General features: G+C 44.1%; 4 protein-coding genes across 6 annotated transcripts; all 4 read right to left on the reverse strand.

The window, feature by feature from the left end:
* Positions 1–11: 11 nt before the first annotated feature.
* clrn1 (clarin 1) lies at positions 12–3066 on the reverse strand. Its single transcript, XM_088357686.1, has 3 exons — positions 2464–3066; positions 1458–1637; positions 12–886 (listed from the first exon to the last, which is right to left on the reverse strand). Exons 1-3 carry the CDS (start codon positions 2795–2797, stop codon positions 621–623), a joined length of 780 nt encoding a protein of 259 aa, XP_088213812.1. The 5' UTR covers positions 2798–3066; the 3' UTR covers positions 12–620.
* A 160-nt stretch (positions 3067–3226) lies between these two features.
* LOC148402000 (coagulation factor VII) lies at positions 3227–7271 on the reverse strand. 2 transcript variants are annotated; one of them, XM_088357477.1, is made up of 11 exons: positions 7194–7271; positions 6723–6791; positions 6477–6658; positions 6384–6408; positions 6183–6296; positions 5865–5999; positions 5481–5773; positions 4820–4934; positions 4322–4518; positions 3829–3954; positions 3227–3577 (listed from the first exon to the last, which is right to left on the reverse strand). In XM_088357477.1, exons 2-11 carry the CDS (start codon positions 6787–6789, stop codon positions 3335–3337), a joined length of 1497 nt encoding a protein of 498 aa, XP_088213603.1. In that variant the 5' UTR covers positions 6790–6791; positions 7194–7271; the 3' UTR covers positions 3227–3334. The 2 variants fall into 2 exon arrangements, with proteins under 2 accessions (XP_088213603.1, XP_088213613.1); XM_088357487.1 differs by having other exon boundaries at positions 3413–3549.
* A 333-nt stretch (positions 7272–7604) lies between these two features.
* Positions 7605–12550, reverse strand: pgm2l1 (phosphoglucomutase 2-like 1). Its single transcript, XM_088357415.1, has 12 exons — positions 12311–12550; positions 11297–11464; positions 11114–11220; positions 10758–10842; positions 10404–10684; positions 9712–9904; positions 9369–9647; positions 9164–9257; positions 8972–9101; positions 8679–8868; positions 8377–8510; positions 7605–7946 (listed from the first exon to the last, which is right to left on the reverse strand). The coding sequence occupies exons 1-12, from the start codon at positions 12419–12421 to the stop codon at positions 7844–7846; spliced, it is 1875 nt and encodes a 624-aa protein (XP_088213541.1). The 5' UTR covers positions 12422–12550; the 3' UTR covers positions 7605–7843.
* A 322-nt stretch (positions 12551–12872) lies between these two features.
* Positions 12873–23479, reverse strand: ahcyl1 (adenosylhomocysteinase like 1). 2 transcript variants are annotated; one of them, XM_088357437.1, is made up of 17 exons: positions 23042–23479; positions 18286–18400; positions 18029–18172; positions 17397–17497; positions 17224–17326; positions 16932–17026; positions 16759–16865; positions 16359–16475; positions 16223–16286; positions 15722–15810; positions 15423–15493; positions 15257–15351; positions 15076–15174; positions 14916–14984; positions 14535–14613; positions 13891–14011; positions 12873–13803 (listed from the first exon to the last, which is right to left on the reverse strand). In XM_088357437.1, exons 1-17 carry the CDS (start codon positions 23234–23236, stop codon positions 13797–13799), a joined length of 1671 nt encoding a protein of 556 aa, XP_088213563.1. In that variant the 5' UTR covers positions 23237–23479; the 3' UTR covers positions 12873–13796. The 2 variants fall into 2 exon arrangements, with proteins under 2 accessions (XP_088213563.1, XP_088213554.1); XM_088357428.1 differs by lacking the exon at positions 23042–23479 and adding an exon at positions 20010–20168.
* Between the last annotated feature and the right edge of the window lie 469 nt (positions 23480–23948).

Consider the following 23948-nt stretch of genomic DNA (forward strand, 5'->3'; position numbering starts at 1 on the left):
GAAAAACAATAGAGCAAGGGAACGTCACTGCTTTATTTTCAGCCATTTATTGAACAGTACAGTCAAATGTACAAATATATAATGAAAATGCTACATTATGCCAAAAACCATGTCCAGAAACAAGCCCCTATCCGAGTGAGGAGCAAATAATTCGACTGTTGGCATAAGTAGCAAAAAGGTCACGAATGTTTGCTCTGACATTAGGCAACATTTGTAGTGGTTTTTCTTGTCACAAGAGAATTTTAAAAGTACATGCAAACGTCTGGTAACCATTTTGGCTAACTTTTGCAATACTGAACCCTGGAAAAAACGGAACATTCACTACGTTTGAAAACACTTGCAATTGTTTGCAGCTTTACACAAAGACTAATGGCCATTTTCCTGATGTTCCTCATTAGGCCCTCAAAGGCAAACATACGCTACAGCTTTTTTTTTTCTTGAGTAGTTTTATGCAGCGCTATTATTATTTTAAAAAAAGGTAACGTAACAAAAACATTATTTATGGGCTTGAATTGATAATTGGCGTTTCAATTTGTCTCAATCGGGAACACTGATTTCAAACACTGATGATGATGCTAAGTAGCTATCTAGCTGTGACATGTTAAGAAATAAATTTTGATTCAATACATAAGGTCGGCAGCGCCGCCGCTTGGGTCCAAGTCTTTACGCCGCAACATGGGGAAGTTCATCCCTGCCAGTGGGACCATCAGTGCGTTGAAAGCATGCAGGAAGAAGACAAGAAGGAGGATCCAGAAGCAGATGTCAAAGCTTTCGCCGTGCGTCTGGAACACGAAAGTCACTTCCTCGAAGTTGGCGATGCGCTCGGACAGACGGTCGATCTTCACTTCAGACGCGAACAGAACCACAACGAGGAAGCTGCACGCACCTGTCAGGAGGCGGAGTCCAGACATGATTGACAGATTCAAGACAATGTCCGAACATGATATATTTGCTACAAATTATAACATTTTTAATGTTAGTCCTTGAAGGATTCCTGTATGAAGCTAAAATGGCTGCTTCAAGCCAACATTGCAGGCTTCCTGTGTTGTTTTGCACGTATCTTATGATAGACATGCTTACCAAATTTCACCCATCTAACACATGCATAATTGTTCTTCTATCCATGCTAGTGAACAATTTTACGGTGCTGATGGTGCAATTAATTAACAAGTGTTTGCACGAGTCGCTAGCATGATTAGGTTTTTACGATGGACACATTTCATTTTTAATTTGTAAAAATTGGCCAGGTTATTTGTTGGCGAGGTCAATGAGAAAAGAAATCTCAATGAGAAATATGTAAAATACTTGATTTTGACAATAAAATAGTCAATTCTGAAGTATTAAATTCAGTGTTTCAATAATTAATGTGTCCTACATATGCCAAGCCACTAGATGGCAATGTTTATCAACTTGAAAACTTTGTATGTACAATAATTATGATCGTCATAATTGCTCACAGCAGATGGACGTCCACAAGTAAAGTCCCAGAGGACCGTGCAGCGTCTCGTAAGGACGTCCAAAGGCGTTGAAGAAGAAGAAGCCACTGGACACAGACGAGAAGACAATCAACGCGCCGCAGAAGAAGATGATGGTCACGTGGAGACCTGCTGGGATGGCGTCCAACAACTCTGAAAAGACTGAGGCACAAAAATTATGCAACTTAACACACGCAACGAGGACATTTAAAGACACAGTGAGGACTTGTCGGCAGTGTGGAGGCCAGAATAGTTGAGTGAGTTGTGAAGCACTGAGGCAGAAACATGAAAGGTCACCGAGAACTTGTTAGAGCTGGATCACTGCTCTCATATAACTTGAGACAATAAACACTTGTCCTTTATCTAACGCTCCACTTATTTGTCCACAAGTTGTCCTCTTGTCAAGAGCGCAGAGAGCATGGCAAAATACCAGGATTTTTTCAAAAGATAAACATATTGCAATGACGTTTTCCTAATCATGTATTCTGTATAGCATATAATGTATAGCACTGCACACTATAAACATTAAAATACATTATGGATAAAGGATAATGGTGTTTTAGTGTCGAGAAGTTTTTGAATAATTGAAGAAGCCGCTGCTGTTTTTTATTATTGATGAGGTGAAACTTAATTTCTCAAGATGACTAATTAGATTATCCAGAGTAATTTGTAAAGAGAATCATAGGCCTACTCCACAAAGTTTATTCAACACTTATTTTATCTGTTAAAGCTACTTGAGATATAGGTTGGTCATTGGGACAGACAAGAAAGAACAAAAAGTGCTATTTCGTATTTAGAATTTATGAATCGCGTTTATACGACAATTGCATTTCTCAAGACAATTTATTTGCTTGGATTAATTCAAATTTACAATTTATTTGCTTGGATTAATTGAAAATTTCATATTGTGCATCCAAAATATTTTCCAATTATTGAATGGCCCAATAGCAGTGCAGTTCAACGGTAAAGATGTACGCATATTTTGTACTTGAGAATCGTGAGGTCCTGCCGCCCAAGCCACAGGTCTTGACTCTCTCCCCGTGGAAGAGTCCGTAGGCGAGACGCCCGACGAACTTATTGAGCTCGCTCCCAGTAGCGTTAACGAGTTCTGCTCCGGTTCTGCACAGGACGGACCCGTCCACCCAGCGAGGAAGTCCAGCGGAAACCGCGGTTGCCAGCGCGCAGCACGCCGCCAGCGCGCCTCCAAAACTCAACAGCAGACGCTTGTGTCGACGCGCCGCTGCCATGGCCGCCCTCGGCGCCTGAGCCCTGCAGCCAGCCTCTCCACCGACACCCTCCCTCCAATACCATCTCGTCTCCATGGTGACCGCGTATCACCTGACCAGGGGCGGAGCTGGAAAATATTTAGTGGGGTGGCCGGTGACCCAATAGATTGCACAAACTACCAGGTTAAATAAATCAATCCTGTATTGTTACCCTGGTCTGAAAGCCCTAGCTCAATGCTATCTGCGGGGGATAGTGGCATCCAAATGGCCAAAATTCTCATATATTTTTTGCTCATTCTAAATGTATTGAGAGAGGGGTAATTAAACATGGAAAAAAAAAAAAAGGCCACAGTTTTCTCTGTTGTCTAGCTCACTGGACCTTGTGCCCTTGTCCCATCTCATGGATGCACACAGCAAACGTGACGTCACAGTAGAAGGGTCTGTTGCGGTTATTATTCTGAAATCACTGAGGTGTAGCACCACAACAACTCAAACATTAGTAATTAAAATGTTAGAAGAGTAAAATGTCTAAAATACTGCAATCTGTATTTCACTGTACACATATTCACAAGGACAACATACACACTTGGCCTGACCCACTTCTTCCATCCAACCCATAAAAGAAAACCATGCTCAGTTCTGTGTGGCATTCCGGTCCACCCTGTCCATGGTGATCTTGATCCAGCTGAGGAAGTTTCCCAAGCGGGTGAAGACGCCATATTTGCCACTGGCGGCACAACCCTCACCCCAGCTAACCACACCTGTCAGGAACCAGGTTCCACGGTAGTGGACTACGAAGGGACCACCGCTGTCCCCGCTGCACGCATCCAAGCCAGTGTCTACGTAGCCTGCGCAGAACATGTTGTCCGTGATTACCTGTATGGGGTGGTGAAAAGCAGAGATGGGAAATACAATTCAACAAAGTAAAAACCTTACCACATTTTGGCTTTAACCACAAGTGCTTCTACGTACAAACTAGCTTGCTTTGTTTACTCTCGTTTGAGTAGAAGCATCTGTGGCTAAACCAGAATGTGGCAGGGTTTTTGCTTTCTGGACCTGATTTTCCCATCTCTGGTGACAAGCTATCAGCATGCTGCTAACAATGCTAGCATGACGCTAATGCTCACCTGCTTCGTAGAATTTCTACAGAGGTGGTGGTTGACCACTGGAAGTGCCACCTTCCTGAGGAATCGGGAGGATCGGCGCAGGTACTGTGTGGCCCCCCACCCTGTTACCAGGCCGCGATTGTCCTCCTGTACAGAGACATGAAATGAAGAGCATTAAAATGGCATATTTAAACATGAAAAACTTAATCAAAACATGTAATTAAAGTCCACCCATCCATTCATTCATTTCCGCTTTTCCTCACGATGGTTGCGGATTTACTGGAGTCGATCCCAGCTGCCTATGGGCAGTAGGTGGGGTACATCCCGAAATGGTCACCAGTCCATTGCAGGGCACACATATTGTTCACACTCACTTCTACAGACAATTTGGAGTGCTCAATCGGCCTACGATGAGAAAACCCATGCATGCCTGTGGAAAACATGCAAACTCCACACAGGAAGGTCAAAGTGTGATAACGATGTGGTAAAGTTAAGCATGTTGATGTGCGCCCACCTTTAGCAGGTATTTGGAAAGGTGGGGGTCCGGCAAGCAGGCGGGGATGGCGGTGGGCCCCCTGACAACGGGTCGAGCGAGGTAGAGCAAAGCCACGTCGCTGTCCATGGTGAATTCATGAAAGTAAGGATGAAGCACAACTTGCTTGACAGGAATCTTCTGCTCGCCGGGATCAGGACGCTTCTTGTCATAGTCGCCTTTAGGCAGAACAGCAACATACATAGCTTGAATATAGAAAACCTGTGCTAATTAAATATAACGAACCAGCGCCTATTTTTAATATACAGTAGTTAACCAGTGGCTAACACACAGCCTAACAATAGCTAATAAATATCCTAAGTACAGTACCTAGCCTGTGGCTAACACATATGAGCTAAAACTGTGACGAACATATTGCCTAAATAAAGGTAACACATTGACACTATTGAAGACATGTGGGGTCCATCATGGTGTCAGCTCGTGTTAATGCTACATGCTAGGATAAGTGTGTTACATCACCTATGGTGACATGGTGAGCAGTCTGTTGGAAGCAGTGTGCAGCTGAGACCACCCAGCGATCTGACACCAGGGTTCCTCCGCAAAATCCATAGCCATCAGCACGACGGATGAGCACCTGAAGGCAGTACAGGTGGGCGTAAGTCACATGCTGTACATCCAAAGTAAGTCTTGAATTTTAACTGGAGACGGAACTTTTCTCATGCCCTGCCAAAAACTGGAAACTGAATGTTTCGCAATCTTGAAACAGAATTCTTCTCTTCCTTGAATCGGAAGATTTTCAATCTCACAGGCAGAATGCTTTCCATCCTGATAACAGAACTCTTGCCCTCCTAGAAACAGAATGCTTTCCCTCTGGAAACCAAGAGATTCCATTCTTAAAACAGTACTTGCTCCCTCCTGAAAATAAAACTCTTCCCTTTCTCAAAACAGAATTCTTCCCATACCTGAAACAGAACTATCTTTTAAAACCAATCTCTTTCCTTCCCGGAAATGGAACTCATTGTATTCCAAAATGGAACTGAACTCTTCTCATCCACTGAATGTAACACTTCCCATACAAACCACATTCTTCCTATAAGCGTAACAGAATTATTCCTGTCCTGGAAACTTAATTCTTTAAATCCTGCAAATGGAACCCTTCCTATCCTCAATGTGTCCTTACCTGCCAGGGACTACCTCCCAGTTTCTCCAAGGCTCCTCCCACAATGCGAGGATCGAGACGCTCATCTGTAAATTTCGTCCAGTTGAAGCCTATGTCTTGACTGTCATCGAAGATGGTGTCCATTTCCATTGTGATGTTGGTGTCCTCCAAGACGGCGTCCATTTCAACAGTAAAATTAGCATCATCCAAAATCATGTCTGCTTCTGCCGTAAAGTTGGTGTCATCTGAGAGGTCCCAGAGGGCGCGACCTCGATGCAACCTTCCCACCTGCTGGCTGCCGCATGGAAAGGCCACTGAGCACATGCAGAAGACAAACCATATTTAGTTTTATTGTGTGTACATGTCTATAGACAGAGTAAGTGATGTCACTGATGTGGGCGTTACCTGTTTTTGAACAGCTTTGCCCATCAGAATCCAGTTTGAAACCTTCAGCACATCCACACTGAACACCAGCGCCCTCTGGCAAGTCTGTACAGTACTGCAGGCAGCCACCATTTCTATAGGTACATGATGACACCTCTACAGGCACACAATACACTTTGACACTTACACACTGGTACATTTGCATATGCATGAACATAAATGCACACACACATACTACATACGTATATAAAGAAACAAATGTACACACATAAATGTTCACGCACACACACAAACAGTGCATAGAGGTGAGTAGGCAAGGTGAGCAATCGCCAGGATTACCCAATTGGCAGGTGCTGCCGTGGTAACGGGGCGGGCACAGACACAGGAAGTCTTCCCGCTCCAGCGTGCACCTCCCGCCATTGACACACGGATTGGTCGCACATGGATTGAAGTCTGCGGAAGAACAACTTCCTGTTTACTCTGGTGGGAACTCTTTGATTCCCGTTCACGTCATTGCTTCCTGCGACGAGGTGGACTCACTGGTGTACCGGAACCAAAACTCCAGCTGGCGAGCGAAAGCAGCATATAACAGCATATCACAGCAGTATCCTGAGTGAAGAAAGCAGGCCTCACCGTCTTCTCCTGCGACTGGAAGATCTCGGCGGCCTCCTCCTGGGAGCAACGTTCTTCGTAGCATTCCCGCTCCAGGTCACCGGGAAAAAGCTCCTCCAGCGTATTGGAATTTGCTCGCCGCCTCCTAGTGACGGCAGCCGAGCGCAGGATCTGCTCGGCCGAGTCTCGTTGCAAGAACACTGCTGCAGGCGAAAAACACTAGTATTAGCACCAATAGGCGCCGAGCGACAACCATGTGTGGCTCACCTGTGCTCTCCACCAGGACGGCGCTGAGCAGCAGTATTGTGGTTGTCGTGGTGATAGATGTCAACATGTCTGCAAAATAGGGTCAAGATATTTCATTACTGCTCTCAACCTCTTGCCTTCAACCTCACTGGAGTCACTGAGATATTTTGGCACTGTACGAGAGGCTGGGATATAGATTTTGGTACAACATCTCTTGAATTTCAATGAAGACAGAAATTACAGTGTTTGGTCCCAGAGGCATTTGTTCAGCTCACCCTGGATGTTGACTTGGGCTACCTGGCCTATTTGTCGCATAACAAATCCACTCAAAAACAAGTGGGAACTAAAATTCACTACTACTTATAACCATAATACATCTATTTTCTGAACCACGTACGTTCGACATTATTTATTTGGTAAAACACATGAAGTGTTAATTAAAGAGATCAGTAAATGTGGTACATCATGAAGTCAGCATAACGGCAGACCTACCTGGTGCTGAGGACGATGGTTGACAGTTTGCGTTACTTTGGAGTTAAAATGGCGGCTCCGTTGATCTTTAACCACAACTCAAATATTGATGCGCTTGGACATGACGCCATCTGCATAATTTACTTAAGTGACACATATTTGAGACAAATCAATTCTTAATATCGGCTGAGTCCCCTTTGAGCCATTTTGATAATTGATTGCAATCAAAAACACCCAAAATGTCATTCTTTCACACTGCAAGTTGACATTTCCTAAAGTGAACTAAAAAAACACAGTATTGAAACAGGAAAAGTAAAACATTATGGCAGACCTCAGAACCAGGCCTCTCACGTGTTCCTCTCTTCTGCCACAAAATGTTTTGCAACCAAATTTGTGCTGTCTACTAAAACAAAAAGACTAAAACTACAAACATTATTTTCGTCTTTGACTTTAAAGCCAGTTTTATTGCGGAACGCGACATGTTCATGAACAACCGAAGCAGCAACATTAGAAAAATAAATAAAGCTATCGTCCATCTTTTCAATCTCCATGCATGTAAACATTCACTTTGGATTTGTCACCTCAACCGTAACAACTTCAAGCTTTGCCATTTGATTCTTTAGGTAGTCAAAGGAACAGAACAGGAAGTGACATTATGAAGGAGTGTGCGGCTAGACAGCAGGGCGAATTAATTTGTTTTTTTCAGGCTCCAGGAAGTCACGCAGCAGTGCCTCAGTCGCCTTCTGAAGCTCCACCTCCAGGTTTGACACCTCACTGCAATGCAGTCCACAAGAAGCAATGTCACACTCTGATTAGTCACACGGTCACATACGGATCCTTTGATATTATTTAACTAGTTAAGCATAGTGATAAATTTCAAGCTGTGCATAATTAGAGTGCCTTTAAATTGTTTTTCTATTTTGAAATGCAGTGCCATTGTTTTAGGTGCAGTTCAGTTGTCTTTAACTTGTACGTCTATTCAAGCACATTGTTAATGTTCAAACTGCTTAATGTTAATATTATATATACTTTTGTGGAATGAAACCATCGCCTCATTTTGATGGAAATGACGCTACCGTATTGTAATGTTGAACTATACGGTTGCACTTGGGGAACCATGAACTTTTTAAATCCAGAATCCGTGTTTAGTTGACAGATTAACAAAATAAATAGTAAATAAATAAACATATAAGAATCATATCACCTGGTTCCCGGCGTGGCGCACAGTTCAGTGTAAATTTTTATTTTGGGTTCGGTGCCGCTCGTCCTCAGCGTGGCCACGACACCGTTCTCCAGTGCGAATGTGATCATGTGACCACTCCTGCTCACGGGAAGTACCTGAGCCGAGAAAACAGGGAAAGTCTAAACGGCAAGTGTGACGACTATAAGGATGGAGAAAGGAAGAGGAGAAAAAGAGAGGAGAAATTGGAAGTAGGGAAAAGAAAGTGGAATCAAGAAGGAGAAGGGTTATACGAGAGGAAAGCAGGGAGTCAGGAGGTGTGCTACCGAACGGCTGTCTGCCTGGCTGCTGTCGTATCCCGTGTTGACATCTCTCACGTGGACGACGCGTACGCCGCCGCAGGCATCTGGATACGAGCCGCTACCATCAAAGTCTCTGATGCGAGCAAAGATGCGGCGGATGGTGACGGCGTCGTTGCAGATGACATAAGATGTCCGCGACATGTGATAACCGTACCTGCGCAAAGAAAGTTCACACACGGCCATTGCATACAGGAATGAGATGCGAGTGCACGCAGGAAGTTCATGTGTGTCTACACAGGAAGCAGGTGTCTCCTCACATGTGGTAGATGTTGTGCAGCTGCTGCTGGAGACTGAGCTTCCTGTCATGGAGGTAGGCAGCCATTTCCGCTACCACGACGGCTGTGCTCACTCCGTCCTTCTCAGGAATCAGGCTGCCGCACAGGAAGCCTGCATGCATGTCATACATCAGGCCGGCATGATGACGGCGGCAAAATGGCGTTGGCGAATACCAATTGACTCCTCGAAGGCGAACAAGACGGTCTTTCCCTCTGCTGTGAGCTCCTGAATTCTGTTCCCGATCCACTTGAAGCCAGGAAGTGTTTCCTGTTGACAAAAAAAACAATATATATTTTACTTCTTTCTTTTTATGTTATTCCTGTATTTTTAGTATAGTACAATACTGTATGTATGTGGCCATCGTGGCGTCAGACTCACCTCCACGTGGAATCCTTCCTGGCGGGCAAGTGCGTGGAGGATCCTGGAGGAGACGGCGGTGGTGAGCATGTAGACATCCCGTAGGTCGGCATTGTCGCCGCACGTGCTCTTCCACGACGATAACATCCACCACCCGAGCAAGGCCGCCAGCTCGTTTCCCGAGAAAACCTTCCACTCACCGCTCTCGCTTAGCTCCGCCACCGCTAGACGATCGGCATCTGGATCGGTGGCCAGAACCACGGAGGCGTTCTCATGTTCAGCCAGACGAAAAGACAGCTCCTGGAAATGAAAAGGTAGGAAGAAGAAGAAAAGGAAGGAAAGGAAGACAAAGTTGGCGTCTTACCAAGACGGAGTGACCCTCCTCGGGGTTGGGAACGTGCACAGTTGGAAATTGAGGATCGGGGTCTTTCTGCTCGGGGACTGCAATGGGCGGCGAATGGAACCCGAAGGTGGCAAAGGCTCGTTGTACGAAGTCATGTGCAACACCGTGGAAAGATGAGTGCACAAACTTGAGGGGACATCTGGAATTCACCTCCCTGCATGCATGTGCATGACACTTGACACCATCCCCTCACACAGCAACATAATAAGCTGTAAATGTGTTGTTTTCGCAATGACACCAATGTGCTATTCCCATAGCAACACAGACTGCTGTGAATGTCACGTTGCTATGGCAACAACAAAAATATGTAGTTGTCATTGCAACACAAACAACAGTAAATTCACAGTTTTCATAGCAAAACTCTGCTGTTTCCATGGCAACAAGGTAAATGTGCTTCTTCTGTTGCAACACGTGCCACAGTAAATGTGCTGTTTTCAAATCAACAACTATAAATACGGTTTGCATAGTGACACCTGCACTTTTGAACGAGATTATGACAACAGAAGTTAAATTTCCATGGCAACACACACACTGTGACATCACCTTGGCAACAACAGTAGAGGTGCCATTTCCATGACAAGATACGCAACATCAAATGTACCGTTTCCATAAGAACAACAATAAATTTGCTTTTCCTTAACAACCCCTCTCACCTGTGCCAGCAAAGGTTAGCGACGGCGCACATGAAGGCGGTGTCCACGTGCCTCAGCGGGTCACTCCTCAGCGGGCTGCGCTGTGCCAACGTGACGTCCCAGCAGGCAACACTCCAGGGCTCCTGATGCTCCTTCACGCTCGCCAGGATGGCACTGTCGTGAGGCGCCGTCACCTGAGCACCGTTAGACCAGTATACCTTGTAGCCATTGTCTTCTTTGGGATTGTGAGACGCAGTGATCATCACGCCCGCCGCCGCGCCCAGCTCCTTGACGGCAAAGGGCTGCAACACGCAACACGTCGTTATGCAAACACACATCATCCCTGCCACAAAAAATAATGTCACGTCTGCTTACCACATACGGCGTTGGCACATAGCTAGAGAAGAGATGCACTCTGACCTCTCTGCTTAGCATCACGGCCGCCGTCAGTGACGCCAGCCTAAAAACGACACGCACATGCGCCGACACCTCAATGATAACATGGCGACACAGGCAGCTGTGCGTGGGTGGTTGGCAGCTGTTCCGCACCCAGGGTGAGTTAGACATAACAATGCTGTTTCTATGGCAACATTGAGCAGTAACTGTTGCTTCCATAGCACTATGCCACAGTGAAAGTGACATTTCCATGGCAACACAAACTTGCCATTTCCATGCCTAAACAACAGGAAAGGTGATATTTCTACGGCAACATGCACTGCAGTTGTAATCACCATTGACTGCTGCAGCCGATCTCCGGCTGCCCCCTGGTGTCAAACCCCACCACTACGCCTCTGCGCTCTGCATCTGGAACACACTTGAGCAGGTAGGCGCACAACCCCTGCAACACAAACACATGAACGTAAACACAAACAAAAAACATACATATTGCATACTATATAAACAAACATATTGACCTGTGTGGACTGGATGACGGTGAGGTCATTAATGCGGTTAAACCCTGCTCCCATTGGCGCTCTCAGTCCGGCTGTGCCAAAAGTCAATGTGGAGCAGAACCGGCGCTGCAGCTCAGATACGCTCGCTGACCCGACTAAGGCAATCGCTTGCGCCCGAGTCCTCTCGTTCTGACAAACACAAATGCACATACACATACATGCAGTTTACATGTTTGTCATAGCTGCATTCCTTTTGCCACTTAACCCAAAACGCAGCACTTAGGCAACCAGTGCTTTCCTTGTTTGGTTTAAATATGAAAATAAAATATTTACAAAAACTACTACACAGTACACCCTTATTTAAATGTGCGTGTGAGTACATCATCATGTTACCCGTGTGCATTTGTAACTGGATATGACTTGTCTGCATGTGATCAGGTTGCCTCTGTGTAAAAGTGTGTATGTGTCGTCATCATGTTCACTATATTCGTGTGGGAGAGGTCGTGTAGTGTCTATGAGCGTGTTTGTTTGTGTGTGTGTGTGTGTGGGGGGGGGGGGGGGTCATATGTGTGTGTGGTCTCAAGTAACGGGTGAGGCTACAGATGACATTTACACTGAAGGTCATCAGAGTTCACGCCATTTATCTTATGAGGTTTGACTTGATTTCCGGGAACTTTCCAGAAGGTTCGCGTGCTTTCCAAGACAAAATCTAGAATTTTCCACACAGCACACCTTCCCTTCAGTCAGTCCATTCATAAGTCGCCATTTGTCATATGCGTCCGTTTTGACGCACTGGTTTAATCATACCTTCTTATTGAACACGTTCAGGTAAGTGATTCGGGTTTATCGATTTTCTTGACGGACACTTTAGTTTTAGATGAAGGAGCACATGACAACTTTTCTCGCCTTTTTGTTTTTGTCAACAATGAGCACACGTGACTCATGAAGCTTGTCCGTAGAGCGAAAGGAGCAGTCAATCAAACTGCACACTGTGATTGACGGGCGGGGCGGATGATTTTTTAGGTCAAAGCTCACCTTGTCCCAGCGCATCCAGCGCCGCAGCGCCTCGTCCACCTTCTCATCTCCGCTACTCGGTGGCCTCTGCTCGGCCTCCGCGGCTCCGTCGCCCTGCTCAGCGTCGCCCATGCTGACTCAAAACTGCCATTAAGACGACGTTACCGTGGTATTGCTGCTAATGCTATTGCTAAGGTTGAAGCTGACTGATGAGCCCCGTCACAAAAAAGTTGGGCAGTCAAGTCATTTTATATCACCGCTGCTTCCGGTTGTCTTTCAAAACAAAAGACCATGGCTTTCAAAGTAAGAGAAAACCAGAAACGTTTGGCTTGAACATAATTTAATATTTTCAAGTACGTGCAGTTTTAAGATGTTCAAAGTAATGGTTATGAAACAGCCAAGTGCTTAAATATCACTAATGAGTTATTCCAGAATAAGTCAAGCGCAAGCATCAACTTTAAATAGTTACAGTACTACTTCTGACTATTTTTTGGACCAACAGTACTCAATGTTTATGAAAGGGAGAATATTTATTTAGCAATTGTGTTTTTGTACTCCTTGTTTAAAATAAAGATTCAATCTCTCTTTTTATGCAGCTTTATTTGAAGATGCACTCTCCTCTGCCGACAAATGTGTTATTGCTGACTGAATGCACGATGACAACAAACAAAGACAATCATGTTAGACACAAAACATGCTATCTCAGATTACGTTACAAAGGACAAATCAATGTTTTCAACGGGTCGATTCAAACATAGACATGGTAGCGATTCAAACAGAGTTAACATGATCAGCGAGTGACTAGCAAATTCATTCAGGAGATAGCAACAACAACAACAAAAAAATGTAGATGTGACCTACAGGCTAGCATACTGGCATAATATAGAAATAAAACCATTGCCACATGCAATAAGCCTTAAAATTTTCATTTAAAACCTGATGATGGAGGTTTGGTTCCCAGTTTGTTTATCTAGATGGAGCTATTCCTAGAGGATAAAGAATGTATGCCTATAATTGTTGTGATTTAGTTTGTCCACATAGGTTTCTCCACCATTTGTTTTCTAATATCCGTTGCGTCCATATTTATAGCACTGCAACTATTGGTGCTATTCATTAGCCTGTCTATTCCATTATGTATAAACATTAAGCTTGCGGTTGTTCCTAGAGTAAAATGTTCTGGATTTATTGAGGACTGATCTGGAACAGTTCCATATCAATTTGCTGCATTAAATAAAGGGGACTGGGTAGTACCTTTGAGGTCATGTATTCGTATAAAATAAATAAGTAAAACGCCATAGCTGCAAACAGTGCATGCAATTAAGCTTTTGTTTACATATTTGACAAGACAATAAACATGCTGGCTGATTATACAATTTGTTTTTAAAGCTATGCCTGATTTACTATTTAGGATACATAAGTACAATAAGTCATCCATTTGGTAGCAATTCATCAAATAAAATAGATACTATCTCTGTTCATTTCAGCCAAACAGCAGCAGACCTTCCCATTAATACCTGAAGACAAAATACAGCATGATTGCACTCGTGTAAGATCAAATCAGCACCACATACTGTAGGGTACAATATAGGAATATATGGTACCTGTAATAGTTGGGCTTGAAGGGGCCGTTCTTGTTGAGGCCCATATACTTGGCCTGCTCGTCAGAGAGCTCTGTGAGGTGAGCATCAAAGTTGGGAAGATGCAAACTGGCCACGTACTCGTCTGCAGGGAAAGAGGAACATCGTCACAGTGTGGGATATGCCCAATAGTCAAATCCAATTTCACTCTATTTGTATAAAAACTATTATCTGTTTACATGGCCTCCTATACCTTTTATCTTGACATTTGCACGGCATGTACTTTCTCTGACAGTATTATAAGCAGTGTGCACCAAGCGCCAACTCATTCACTGTTCCTCGTCAGGAATCCGCAATATACAGATAAGTGGGAAGTATTAATGGGAGTGATCTATAGTGATTTACAGTGATGACTTCGAATAAACCCAAAACATACAGGATAGGAATGTGTAGATTAATGTTATTATCGGGCCAAATCCTCTTGGCCCTCTTCACTCCACCGTGCAGGAAATGAGAATGGTGCTGCTATTATTAGGACCACTGTTGTCATGTTTGCTTGTCTTTTTGGAAAAAGATGTGGCCATCCGTTGCCCATGTATGCAAAACACGATGTAGACTGTATGGGGTACACCATGTTCTGCTTTGTCAAGTGGAGAGAGGATGTTTACCCATTTTCTTGGGCAGGAGATACACATCCTGCTTGTAACGTCCCTCTGGAGCGTTGAACAGCTCAATTAAAGCCAGAGCCTGCAAGCAAACAAATCGCATGTGAGAGCATGCGAGAGAGTGCTCATAATGTGTTGTGGAGGGAGCCTGAGAGATGACATGGGGGGAAAAAAATGACTGGCCCCAGTAATTAAACTATACAGGGAAGCCTGGCTGCTATCTTGTGTCATTTATAGGTGCTTACAGTTCAAAACATTATATGAGGGTTAATGATGCACAGATTTTCACGATTCGCAGCAGGGAACGGTCCTTGTTGCTGTAACGTGGACTTAAATGATAACTGTATGCACGCTTGAAAGCCCAGCGGGCGGACCGGGACGGACCTGAGTGGTCGCCGTGATGGACAACACAAAGGTGGGCACTGTGGAGCAGCTCAGATTAAGCAGGCGACCCTAAGAGAGAACACAAACAAACCAAGATGGCCACCACTAACACGATGAGTAGTGCAATCACTCAAAAGCAGTTTTGCCAAAGGTCTGTCACCTCAGCCAGCAGCACAACTCTCTTCCCATCAGGCCAGATGATGTGATCCACCTGCGAGCGGACCCTCTCCCATGTCAGCTCGTGGCTGCGTAGACTGGCCTGCGTGATCGGAAACAATCAGAGAGTCAGCGAGGGGGTCTTCAGCAAGACGACGCAGGACAGACATGTAATCGTTTGTTACCACGTCAATCTCCGTGTTGGAGTGGCCCATGTTGCACACCACGCAGCCGTTCTTCATACGATCCAGTTGCTCTCTGGTGACAACGTTCTTGTTGCCTTCGGGACCAAATGTTTAATAATAGACTTAGATTTTTCATTAAGGTTTATTTTTCTTTCTGCCGTCTTACCAGTGCAAGTGATGACCACATCCATTTGCCGGATCACTTCGCTCAGTTTGACCACTCTGAAGCCGTCCATGCTGATTGGGTGTGATTACACAAACATGTTCAACAACTTGAAAAAAATCTCAGTAATTCTAGGATTTATGAGTGGCTTACACTAAGAGCATGGCTTTGAACGCAAAGCAGCTAGTTTACAAAAGCACACTAAGTGTTAGCAAAATAGCAACTTTTCCGAGCTCTAATGAAACTACTTCTCAAAAAAGCAAAAGTAACTTTAATAGACATGAAAAATAATCAGGACTCACCATGCCTGCAGGGCGCAGATAGGGTCGATCTCAGTGATGCACACGATTGCTCCGAGTGCTTTCAGAGCTGTGCAGCAGCCTTTGCCCACCTACATCACATACAGGAGCATCTCAAGACATTTGATATGGTGGAAAACTTTTCAGTAGTTCAATTCAAAAAGTGAAATTCAATGACAGGGTTAATTTGGCGCCATCTGGTGGCATGTTCGTGTCAAGCACGTATGTCGCAGTTAGTTGCTGAGTCTCATTTAGACATACGTGCTTTGCCGCACTTTTATAGGATCTAAAGACAATTACAAAGTGTTTAAAGGAGGTGTCATTTCTAGACTCTTGCAATTTGCAACGGCTTGGTCTCCATTCCCCTAGAATAGTGCCTTTTTACCGTTGACTGTACTGAATTTTATTTATGAAAGTCATAATCATTCAAATTAAAAGAACTGTAGTAAAGAACAGAGATGCATCTGTAAAACACATTATAATCATTTCCTAATGATAAATCACCTCTCCGTAACCGCACACCACCACTTGTTTGCCGCCAAACATGATGTCCGTGGTTCTCTTCAAGCTGGCAAAAAAAAAAAAAACGAGTGAATTACAATGAATTTATTAGCCGGACAGACGGTCCATTCACACTCACCCGTCCAGGATGGATTCACGGCAGCAGTAGAGGTTGTCAAACTTCTGCTTGGTGACCGAGTCATTCACGTTCATCGCCGGGACACACAGCTTGCCGGCTTTGGACAGTTGGTAGAGTCTGCAACGTGGCCACACAATGAAAAATCTACAGCAGTGGTTCTCCTTCCAAATGTTGTCATCCTATGACCCCCATCTTCCTAGAAGTCACGACCCATTTCATAAAAGTTAAAAACAATACATTTGTGAATGCAAGTGTTAGCCATTTCAGAGGCTCAGTTTGCTGGCTTGTTCACAAGTAGTGGGAATACGCAAGTGGTCTGACATGATCGTGCGAAGTGGCAACCTTCACAACAGGTGTTTGAGCCATCAAAATTTCAAATGATGTTCACTTCTATTCTCACCGATGAACTCCAGTGACGCTCTCCTCGACGATGCCCCGCACTTTCTTGAACACGCTGGGGTACTTCTTGTAAACCCAGTGTGTCAAGTCTCCGCCATCGTCCAAAATCTGGAAAATAACAATGAGACTTGAAGGTCTCCTCGCTGCACCAAGCCACACCATACCATGCGGTACCATATTGGCTTGCCAGCCCTCCATGTTGACGCAGCGGTCGATGCACCACCAGAAATCATCCTCGGTCTCACCCTTCCAGGCAAACACGGGCACTCCTGCAGGAGGTAACATGCCAAGAGGATCAAGACGAATGACATTGGACGGTTTAGCACACCAAAATATTATAATTGAAGCTCCAAGCACACAGATATGTGTATCATAAACTCCAAGTGTTTGTCAAACTAATAATACTAAGTGTGGGTTCATTTCCGATGGAGTCTGGGAACTTCTGCTTGAACATCGGGTTCCTCACCTGTCTCGGCCAGAGCAGCAGCCACCTCGTTCTGGGTGGAGTAGATGTTGCAGGCAGTCCAGCGACACTGAGCCCCCAGAGCCACCAGGGTCTCGATCAGCACCTGACAGGCAATCACGATGAACAAAATTATAAACACACTGGAGAAGATGGCGAGAAAGTCAGCAACCTACCGCCGTCTGAGCCGTGATGTGGGTACAGCCCACCACTTTGGCCCCCGCCAGAGGCTTCTCACCCTGTGCTCTCTTCCTCAGGGAAATGAGGGCCGACATATCTGGAGGAAGCAAAAATAATGGGCCCAATAATTAAAAAAATATCCAACAAATTAAAAAATATATATTTTTTGTGCTGATGTAAAGACATTACAATTACAGCCGGAACATTTGTTTTAATATACTTTGCCGAATAGTAGTATTTGTTCAACTTTAATATGTATAAGATCAGGGGGATGCTTTGAGAATAATTGTCAATTTGTTTTGTATATGTGAAGCCCTTTGAGACTGCTTGTGATTCAGGGCTATATAAATAAACCTGACTTGAATACAGAAAGAAAAAATCAGCCCCCCCCCCCAGGTCCCTATTTTTGAAGCTAATACATCAGCTGATTATTCTTAACAAGGAATCAAAGTAGCCAGTGGAAAACAAAATACAAAGGGCACACAGGAAGGCCATTCAAACCAATCTTGACGGAAATGAGCTCATCACTCCACCAGCACACGTTTTAATTGATCGTATTCTTTTCAATCATTTTTGTCATTTGCAATCACACCATTCTTTAAAAAAGAGCAATAATTGCCAAAGGTACCTTGTTCTGCAATTTCAATCTCACGGCGGCCAAATTCAGCCTGTTTGATGTTCTTCACACAGAAGTCGCTGCTGCCCTGAGTGTTGACCTGAGCTTTGTCTCTTGGGGATGTTTCATCATCAGAGCTGTCAGTGTAGGACGCAGCTGACAAAAGAAGAAAATAAGAAGCGGCCGGGTCATAAATAGCACATGCGCCATACCTTAACACAACAGATATGGTAGAGGAGCAATGCAAAGTTGCTAAGTTAAAATGGTACCTGAGCTGTAGCTGTCTGTGGACGACTGCGAGATGGAGCGAGAGAGGGAGCGGCGGCCAGCTTTGGTCGGGTATTTGCTGAACTCCTGTTTATCCTCTGCATTGGCAAACTGGATCTACAGGGGAGAGAGAAAAAAACCCACAAAAAATTGCCAATTTACTTTTTCACAGTAGACTCCAATGGTCTCCAAGAGGTTTTGTTCCTAGTCATCGAGTGTCAGTTCCATGTCCTGTTTTTGTTCTCACAGCTATTGAGAAACATAGAAGTGCTCTCACTTTGTCTTGAAAGTGAACCAAAAAACAGTATTACGGCAAATGAATACAAACCTCCAGATTGTTTGTTGAGCCTTTTAATTCTTAAAACATTTGCAAGGATAAGCCTGTTCGCTTGCGGACATATCCAGAGGACTTGAGCGATGACTTTCTTCAACTCTTTTCATTCACTGTGGAATGCTGTCAAATTTCCTCTTTATTTTTGATGTCCATAGAATGTGTTTGCACTAAAAACCAACATGCAGGTCAGTGGAGTTGACACAACACGGATAAATCCGGGAGCACATCAGTGAGAAGGGCTTGTACTTTGACAAAATCTTTCAAGGAAATTTGCTCAAATGGGACCCAATTCTGAGTTCTATCAGTAGTTCTCACTAGAAAAAAATCTGCTTTTGAACCTCATCGACAAGGAATTGGGCGAATGTGTCTATCATAACAGGACACATCAAAAAGTCTTGAGGACCTATGCTTGAAAGTGACACGGAAGTCTACCATTTTGGTTTGAAGCAGCCATATTGGGTGAATTTTCATATTTTTATAGACTCCAACTGGGGACTTAATAAGTGGAAACAGTCCGTGTCCCACTGAGCAGGTGAGATTTGCAACTTCAACTCAAGTTGTTTTTGTAACGCTTGATCCTAACTGTAAAGGAAGAATTTCTGCCCGAGATGAGCTGACAGTGGCGGAGAAACGTCCCTCTCAATCCCAAAGTCAAGAGGTAAGCACAAATTTCCCTCATGCTTTTAGTAATGTCCTTCAACTTCAAGATTACTAATTATTTTTGCCACTTGTATGTACTTTACATCTTGCACACTGAAGCTAAAAGCACTGAGTTAGCGGAGATAAATAAGTAGCCGTGCAACTAAGAACAAACAAATGTAAATGCAAGCCGGTAATGCGGAAAATGTCTTGTGTGTGTGTGTGTGTGTGTGTGAAAAAGTGTTTTTAGGATTATGTACACATTTCCATGTCTAATAGATTCAGCAGCAGTTGGAAAATATACATGATGTGCACCTGAATAGCACAATGTTCATACATTTTTGGTAAATGTTAAAATTGTAAATAATTAGATACTTGGAAAGACATTGTTTTTGCTATCATAATTGCTTTTCCAGAATTTGTTTCGTTTGTTTTATGACAGGAAAGTATTTTTATATATTTTAGTTGTCATATAAGCAAATAAATATTGGTGTCAAAGTTGAAGTTTAATTTGAAATAAACTCTCAGTTTTTCCCCAGAAACAAGACTTTCAGTTAAATTAACAATGTTCTGCTGCCTCACGAATGACAAATGGTAGAAATACTTTTTCTGATGAAAGAAGACAGTCTAATCTATCTTTTGGTAGGTTCCATGTTCACGTTTCGATCTGCCAGAATTGTGTGAGAACAAATCAAGTCTGCGTCTTGGGGATGAAATGTGTTTGATGAATTTGGGTTGTTAGCGGTCACTCACCCTTTCTCTGTGCGCCATCACTGCCTGTTCCCTGCCTCTGCGTCCTCCGTGTGACATTTCAACACCTGGTGGAGCCAGTGATACTAACTCGGGGAAAACCCTCCCAGAAAAGCCGGGTGGGAGGCACCCTTCACCTGTCATCCTTATTTCCAATGGCCAAGGGAAAGAGGCGGGCGGACACAGGGAGCGGTAAAGACAGATAAAGAGGTAAAGAGAGAGACAAAGATAAAGAAAGAGAGAAATAAAGACAGCAACGGTGAGACAGAGGGAAGGAATAAGCGAGGGAGAGCGAGGGAAAGAGAGCATTTTGTCACCCTTGTTTCCTTTCTTGTTTCTTCCTCCCTTCTTCTTTCATTTCTTTTTTCATTCATCCCTTCCACGCTTCCTTATTTCTTTTTTCCTTCACCTCTTACTCTTTTCATCCCTTTTGTTTTGACTTTATTCCTTCTCCGTTCTTTCAAATTCCCTATTTATTTCCTTATTTCTTTTGTCTCCTCTTTTCCTGATTTCCTACTTTCTGTTGCCCTTTTTTCCACCTTTTTCTTTCTTCCTTTCTTCTGTCCCCTTGTTTCATTCATTTTGTCTTGCTCTTCTGTTTCCTTTGTTTCCTTCCTTCTTCCCATTCCATCTTCCTTTTTTATTTCCTTCTCCTTCTCTTCCTTAATTCATTACTTTTGCTGAAAGAAATAAAAGCATCTATGTGTCACTGAGTCAAATTAGATCAAGCCCTCAAATGGCTGATAGGAGGTAAGTCGTAATTGCTATTTTTACAGCTTGCAATGTGGCGACGACAGAGATCCGAAATCATAGAAATTGGCTGCAAAATGTGTTTCACCACGAGTTATTGACTTGGCCCCTTGTCTTTATAAAACGAACAAGCGGTGGCTTACAACTTCAAACTGAAGAAAAACTCTTAGTGATCACTACTGCGCAAGTGGCAGACTTAAACTGGCTCGGCTTGGTCCTTCTGTCGGGCCGTGTTAGCGACTTACGAACCCAGATGTCATCCAACAGACGGTCTTACATCAACACATTGGCCATTTGTCCATGCCTTCAAATAAAAGCCTTGACGCTATTGAGTCACCATGCACAAAACAGCACCTCTGATGATACGACACAAGCATACCCGAACTTGTAATCGGCATAAAATCTGAGATAGGGAGGAGTATTTAGTTTGTCTGCTTTATTGGTACTGGTACTAGACTGTAATCATTTACTGCTAATTATTTTGCATTCCTCCAAGCAGTAACTTGGAGACCCATGAGGGTCCGAGGACCCCAGTTTGAGAACCATTAGGATAAGATGTTCTGCTCACCTGCCAGGCAATAAGAACAACATGTGGACTGTGTTCCGATAGAAAAACATATTGGATGTTTGGAATGCTGCAGAGAGCTTATGACAACAAAGCATTTTGTTATGAATACACACCAGAGGCTCAAGTCCAACTGAACCGGCACCCGCTGCCTGGAGAAAAACAGTGAATGTGCGAGTACATATGCTTCAAGGGGACTTATTCGACTATTTTTGTATATTTCAAGGCCTTTCCACAAAACGCTGTCTGATACCGACCAAGTACTGTAAAGCCAACAGCAATGAAACTGGGGAGTTTTTAACCAATGTTTTAATCAAGTTGTCTAACTTTGTGTTTTGTGTGTGTGTGTGTGCGTGCGTGTGCATGTGTGTGTGTGTGTGTGTGTGTGTGTGTGTGTGAGAGAGAGAGAGAGAGCGAGAGAGAGAGAGAGAGAGAGAGAGAGAGAGAGAGAGAGAGAGAGAGAGAGAGAGAGAGAGAGAGAGAGAGAGAGAGAGCAAGACAGAGAGAGCAAGACAGAGAGAGCAAGACAGAGAGAGACAGAGAGAGTCAGTGACCTTCTGTCTTTGTCTCATGGAGCCGTTACACAACATACCCTGCTTGGAATGACAATATTTGTTCATGCACCATCAATTGAAAACCCTACTGTTAATACTGCAGCTCAAATCGACTTGTTAATATTTAGAAAAAATATCTGCTGGCCTCATCTTTTTTCCCCTTACTTATTTGTTGCTATGTTTATTTTTAGTTGTTTTTTATTTGGATAAATTTTGATTTACAAAGTTTATTACATTCGACGCCAGGCTTGTAATCTAAAATCGTTCCTATTGGAATGAATTGAAATGCCATGCAGCAGTACAATAGTATTGGTGTCCCTTCAAGGAGGGTGGCCAAGTAAGTGATGTCAGGGGCTAGAGTCATTTGAGTTGGCATCTTGCCACACATTTCAGTTGTAAAAACTCGTATAAATCCAATAAAGCACTGTTTAGACAGAACAGTGAATGATTGATGACTCGAGAACATCTGCCTCACAGTTCTGATGTTCAGGGTTTGCCAGATCTTATTTAATTTATGATTTACAGACTTATGTTTACACCAGGTTTGTTTGGTAGAATTTTGAAAGTTGTGTGGTGCATCACATTCATGTATAATAAATTTCATCACAATACAGATTAATTTATTCATCCTTTCAAATTAATTAATGGTTCGTGTCTTTATTTCACCAGAAACATAAGAGAGGGGAAAAAAACAAAGTATTGTATATAGCTATAGAGTAATGTACGTATGTATATAGAGTAATTTATTGCTTGTGTTTGTTAAAAAATATATATGAGAACTTGAACTTGAAAAATAATATTTGCATATTAATCGCAATCAAGGTGGAAAAAATATTATATTTTAAAAATCGTTCAGTCGAGCCTTGCCACTCCCGGTCACACTTGTGAACAAAGTGTTCTTTAATGAAGCTAACAGGCTAACGCGTTTTTGAAGTGTGGGAGGAAACCCCCCACGTAGGGAGAACACGCAAACACGAACCCCCTGCCCCAAACGTGCCAACCACTCGTTCCACGGGTTCCTCGGAGCTCCCCATATGATGTTAGCATCATATAACTCTACTGCGGCAGTAACAACCCGGCCAGGATACGGTCTGCCCCCCTCATGATGCGGCGGCGGCGGCGGCGCCTCCTCCTCCCTGGCTGATGTCAGGTCGCAGCGTCCTTACCTTTTTGACGGACTTGAGTGTAGGGACGGCGGTGAAGGCGGCAGAGGGCATCTCCCCGACGTTCATGTTCACGTCGCTGCTGTTCTTGCTCACAGTCAAGGCCGAGTACTTCTCCGCCACGTTCTCGGTCTCCTTGACGTACTTGGTGCCTTGTTTGACCTCCACCATTCCGTCGGATGCCGTCGAGTCGCTCATCTCATCTGCAGAGTATGGTGTCCCGTTTCGGGGAGCAGGGGCCGAGCTGATGAGGTTACCGAAAGGAGGAAGAAGCGCGGTCGTGTGGGCCCACCTCAAAATAACAATTTGACTTTGTAGGTTAATATTAAGCTGTTTTGTGTCTTAGCGACTTTGTTGGATGACACTTCCTCGGTTCGAGTGGAGGCTGCGATCGCATCAGTGCGCAGGCAGGCTGATCTCCGCGGGGAGGAAGGGGGCGATGCGAAGGAGCGAGTGGGTCACCTGAGCTCTCGGCACGGGATGGGTGGGGGTGTTTGGCTCCATCGGCTCTGCGGAGGAAAGCGGGGCAGTCAAACTAACGACAATAATGCTGTTATTGCCCGGCTTTGTACAATTGTATTTGTGCGACAGTCGTACATCGTGTTTCCATGGTTACACAATCCATTTTAAACTATTACCCCCCCCCCCCCCCCCCCCATGAAGACCGGTAATAGTCCCGCCTTCTACGCCATGATTGGTCAATTGTGAAACGGCCGGGCCACCTGAGCTTCTGCGAAGTGTGGGGGTGAGCACTCGCTGCAGCCGCCTCCATCGGCTCTGCGTTGGGGCCTTAATTCAACAAAATTATGAACTAATTATAACAATTTTAAACTGTTATTGTTTGACTGGGAGTTGCTTTGAACGCAAGTTACTGTGACAGTTGTAGATTGTCTTTTTGCATCAGTTCCCC

This window comes from Syngnathus floridae, chromosome 2 (assembly GCF_059516105.1).
Source record: "Syngnathus floridae isolate MCC-2025c chromosome 2, RoL_Sflo_1.0, whole genome shotgun sequence".
In the NCBI taxonomy this organism is placed as follows: Eukaryota; Metazoa; Chordata; class Actinopteri; order Syngnathiformes; family Syngnathidae; genus Syngnathus; species Syngnathus floridae.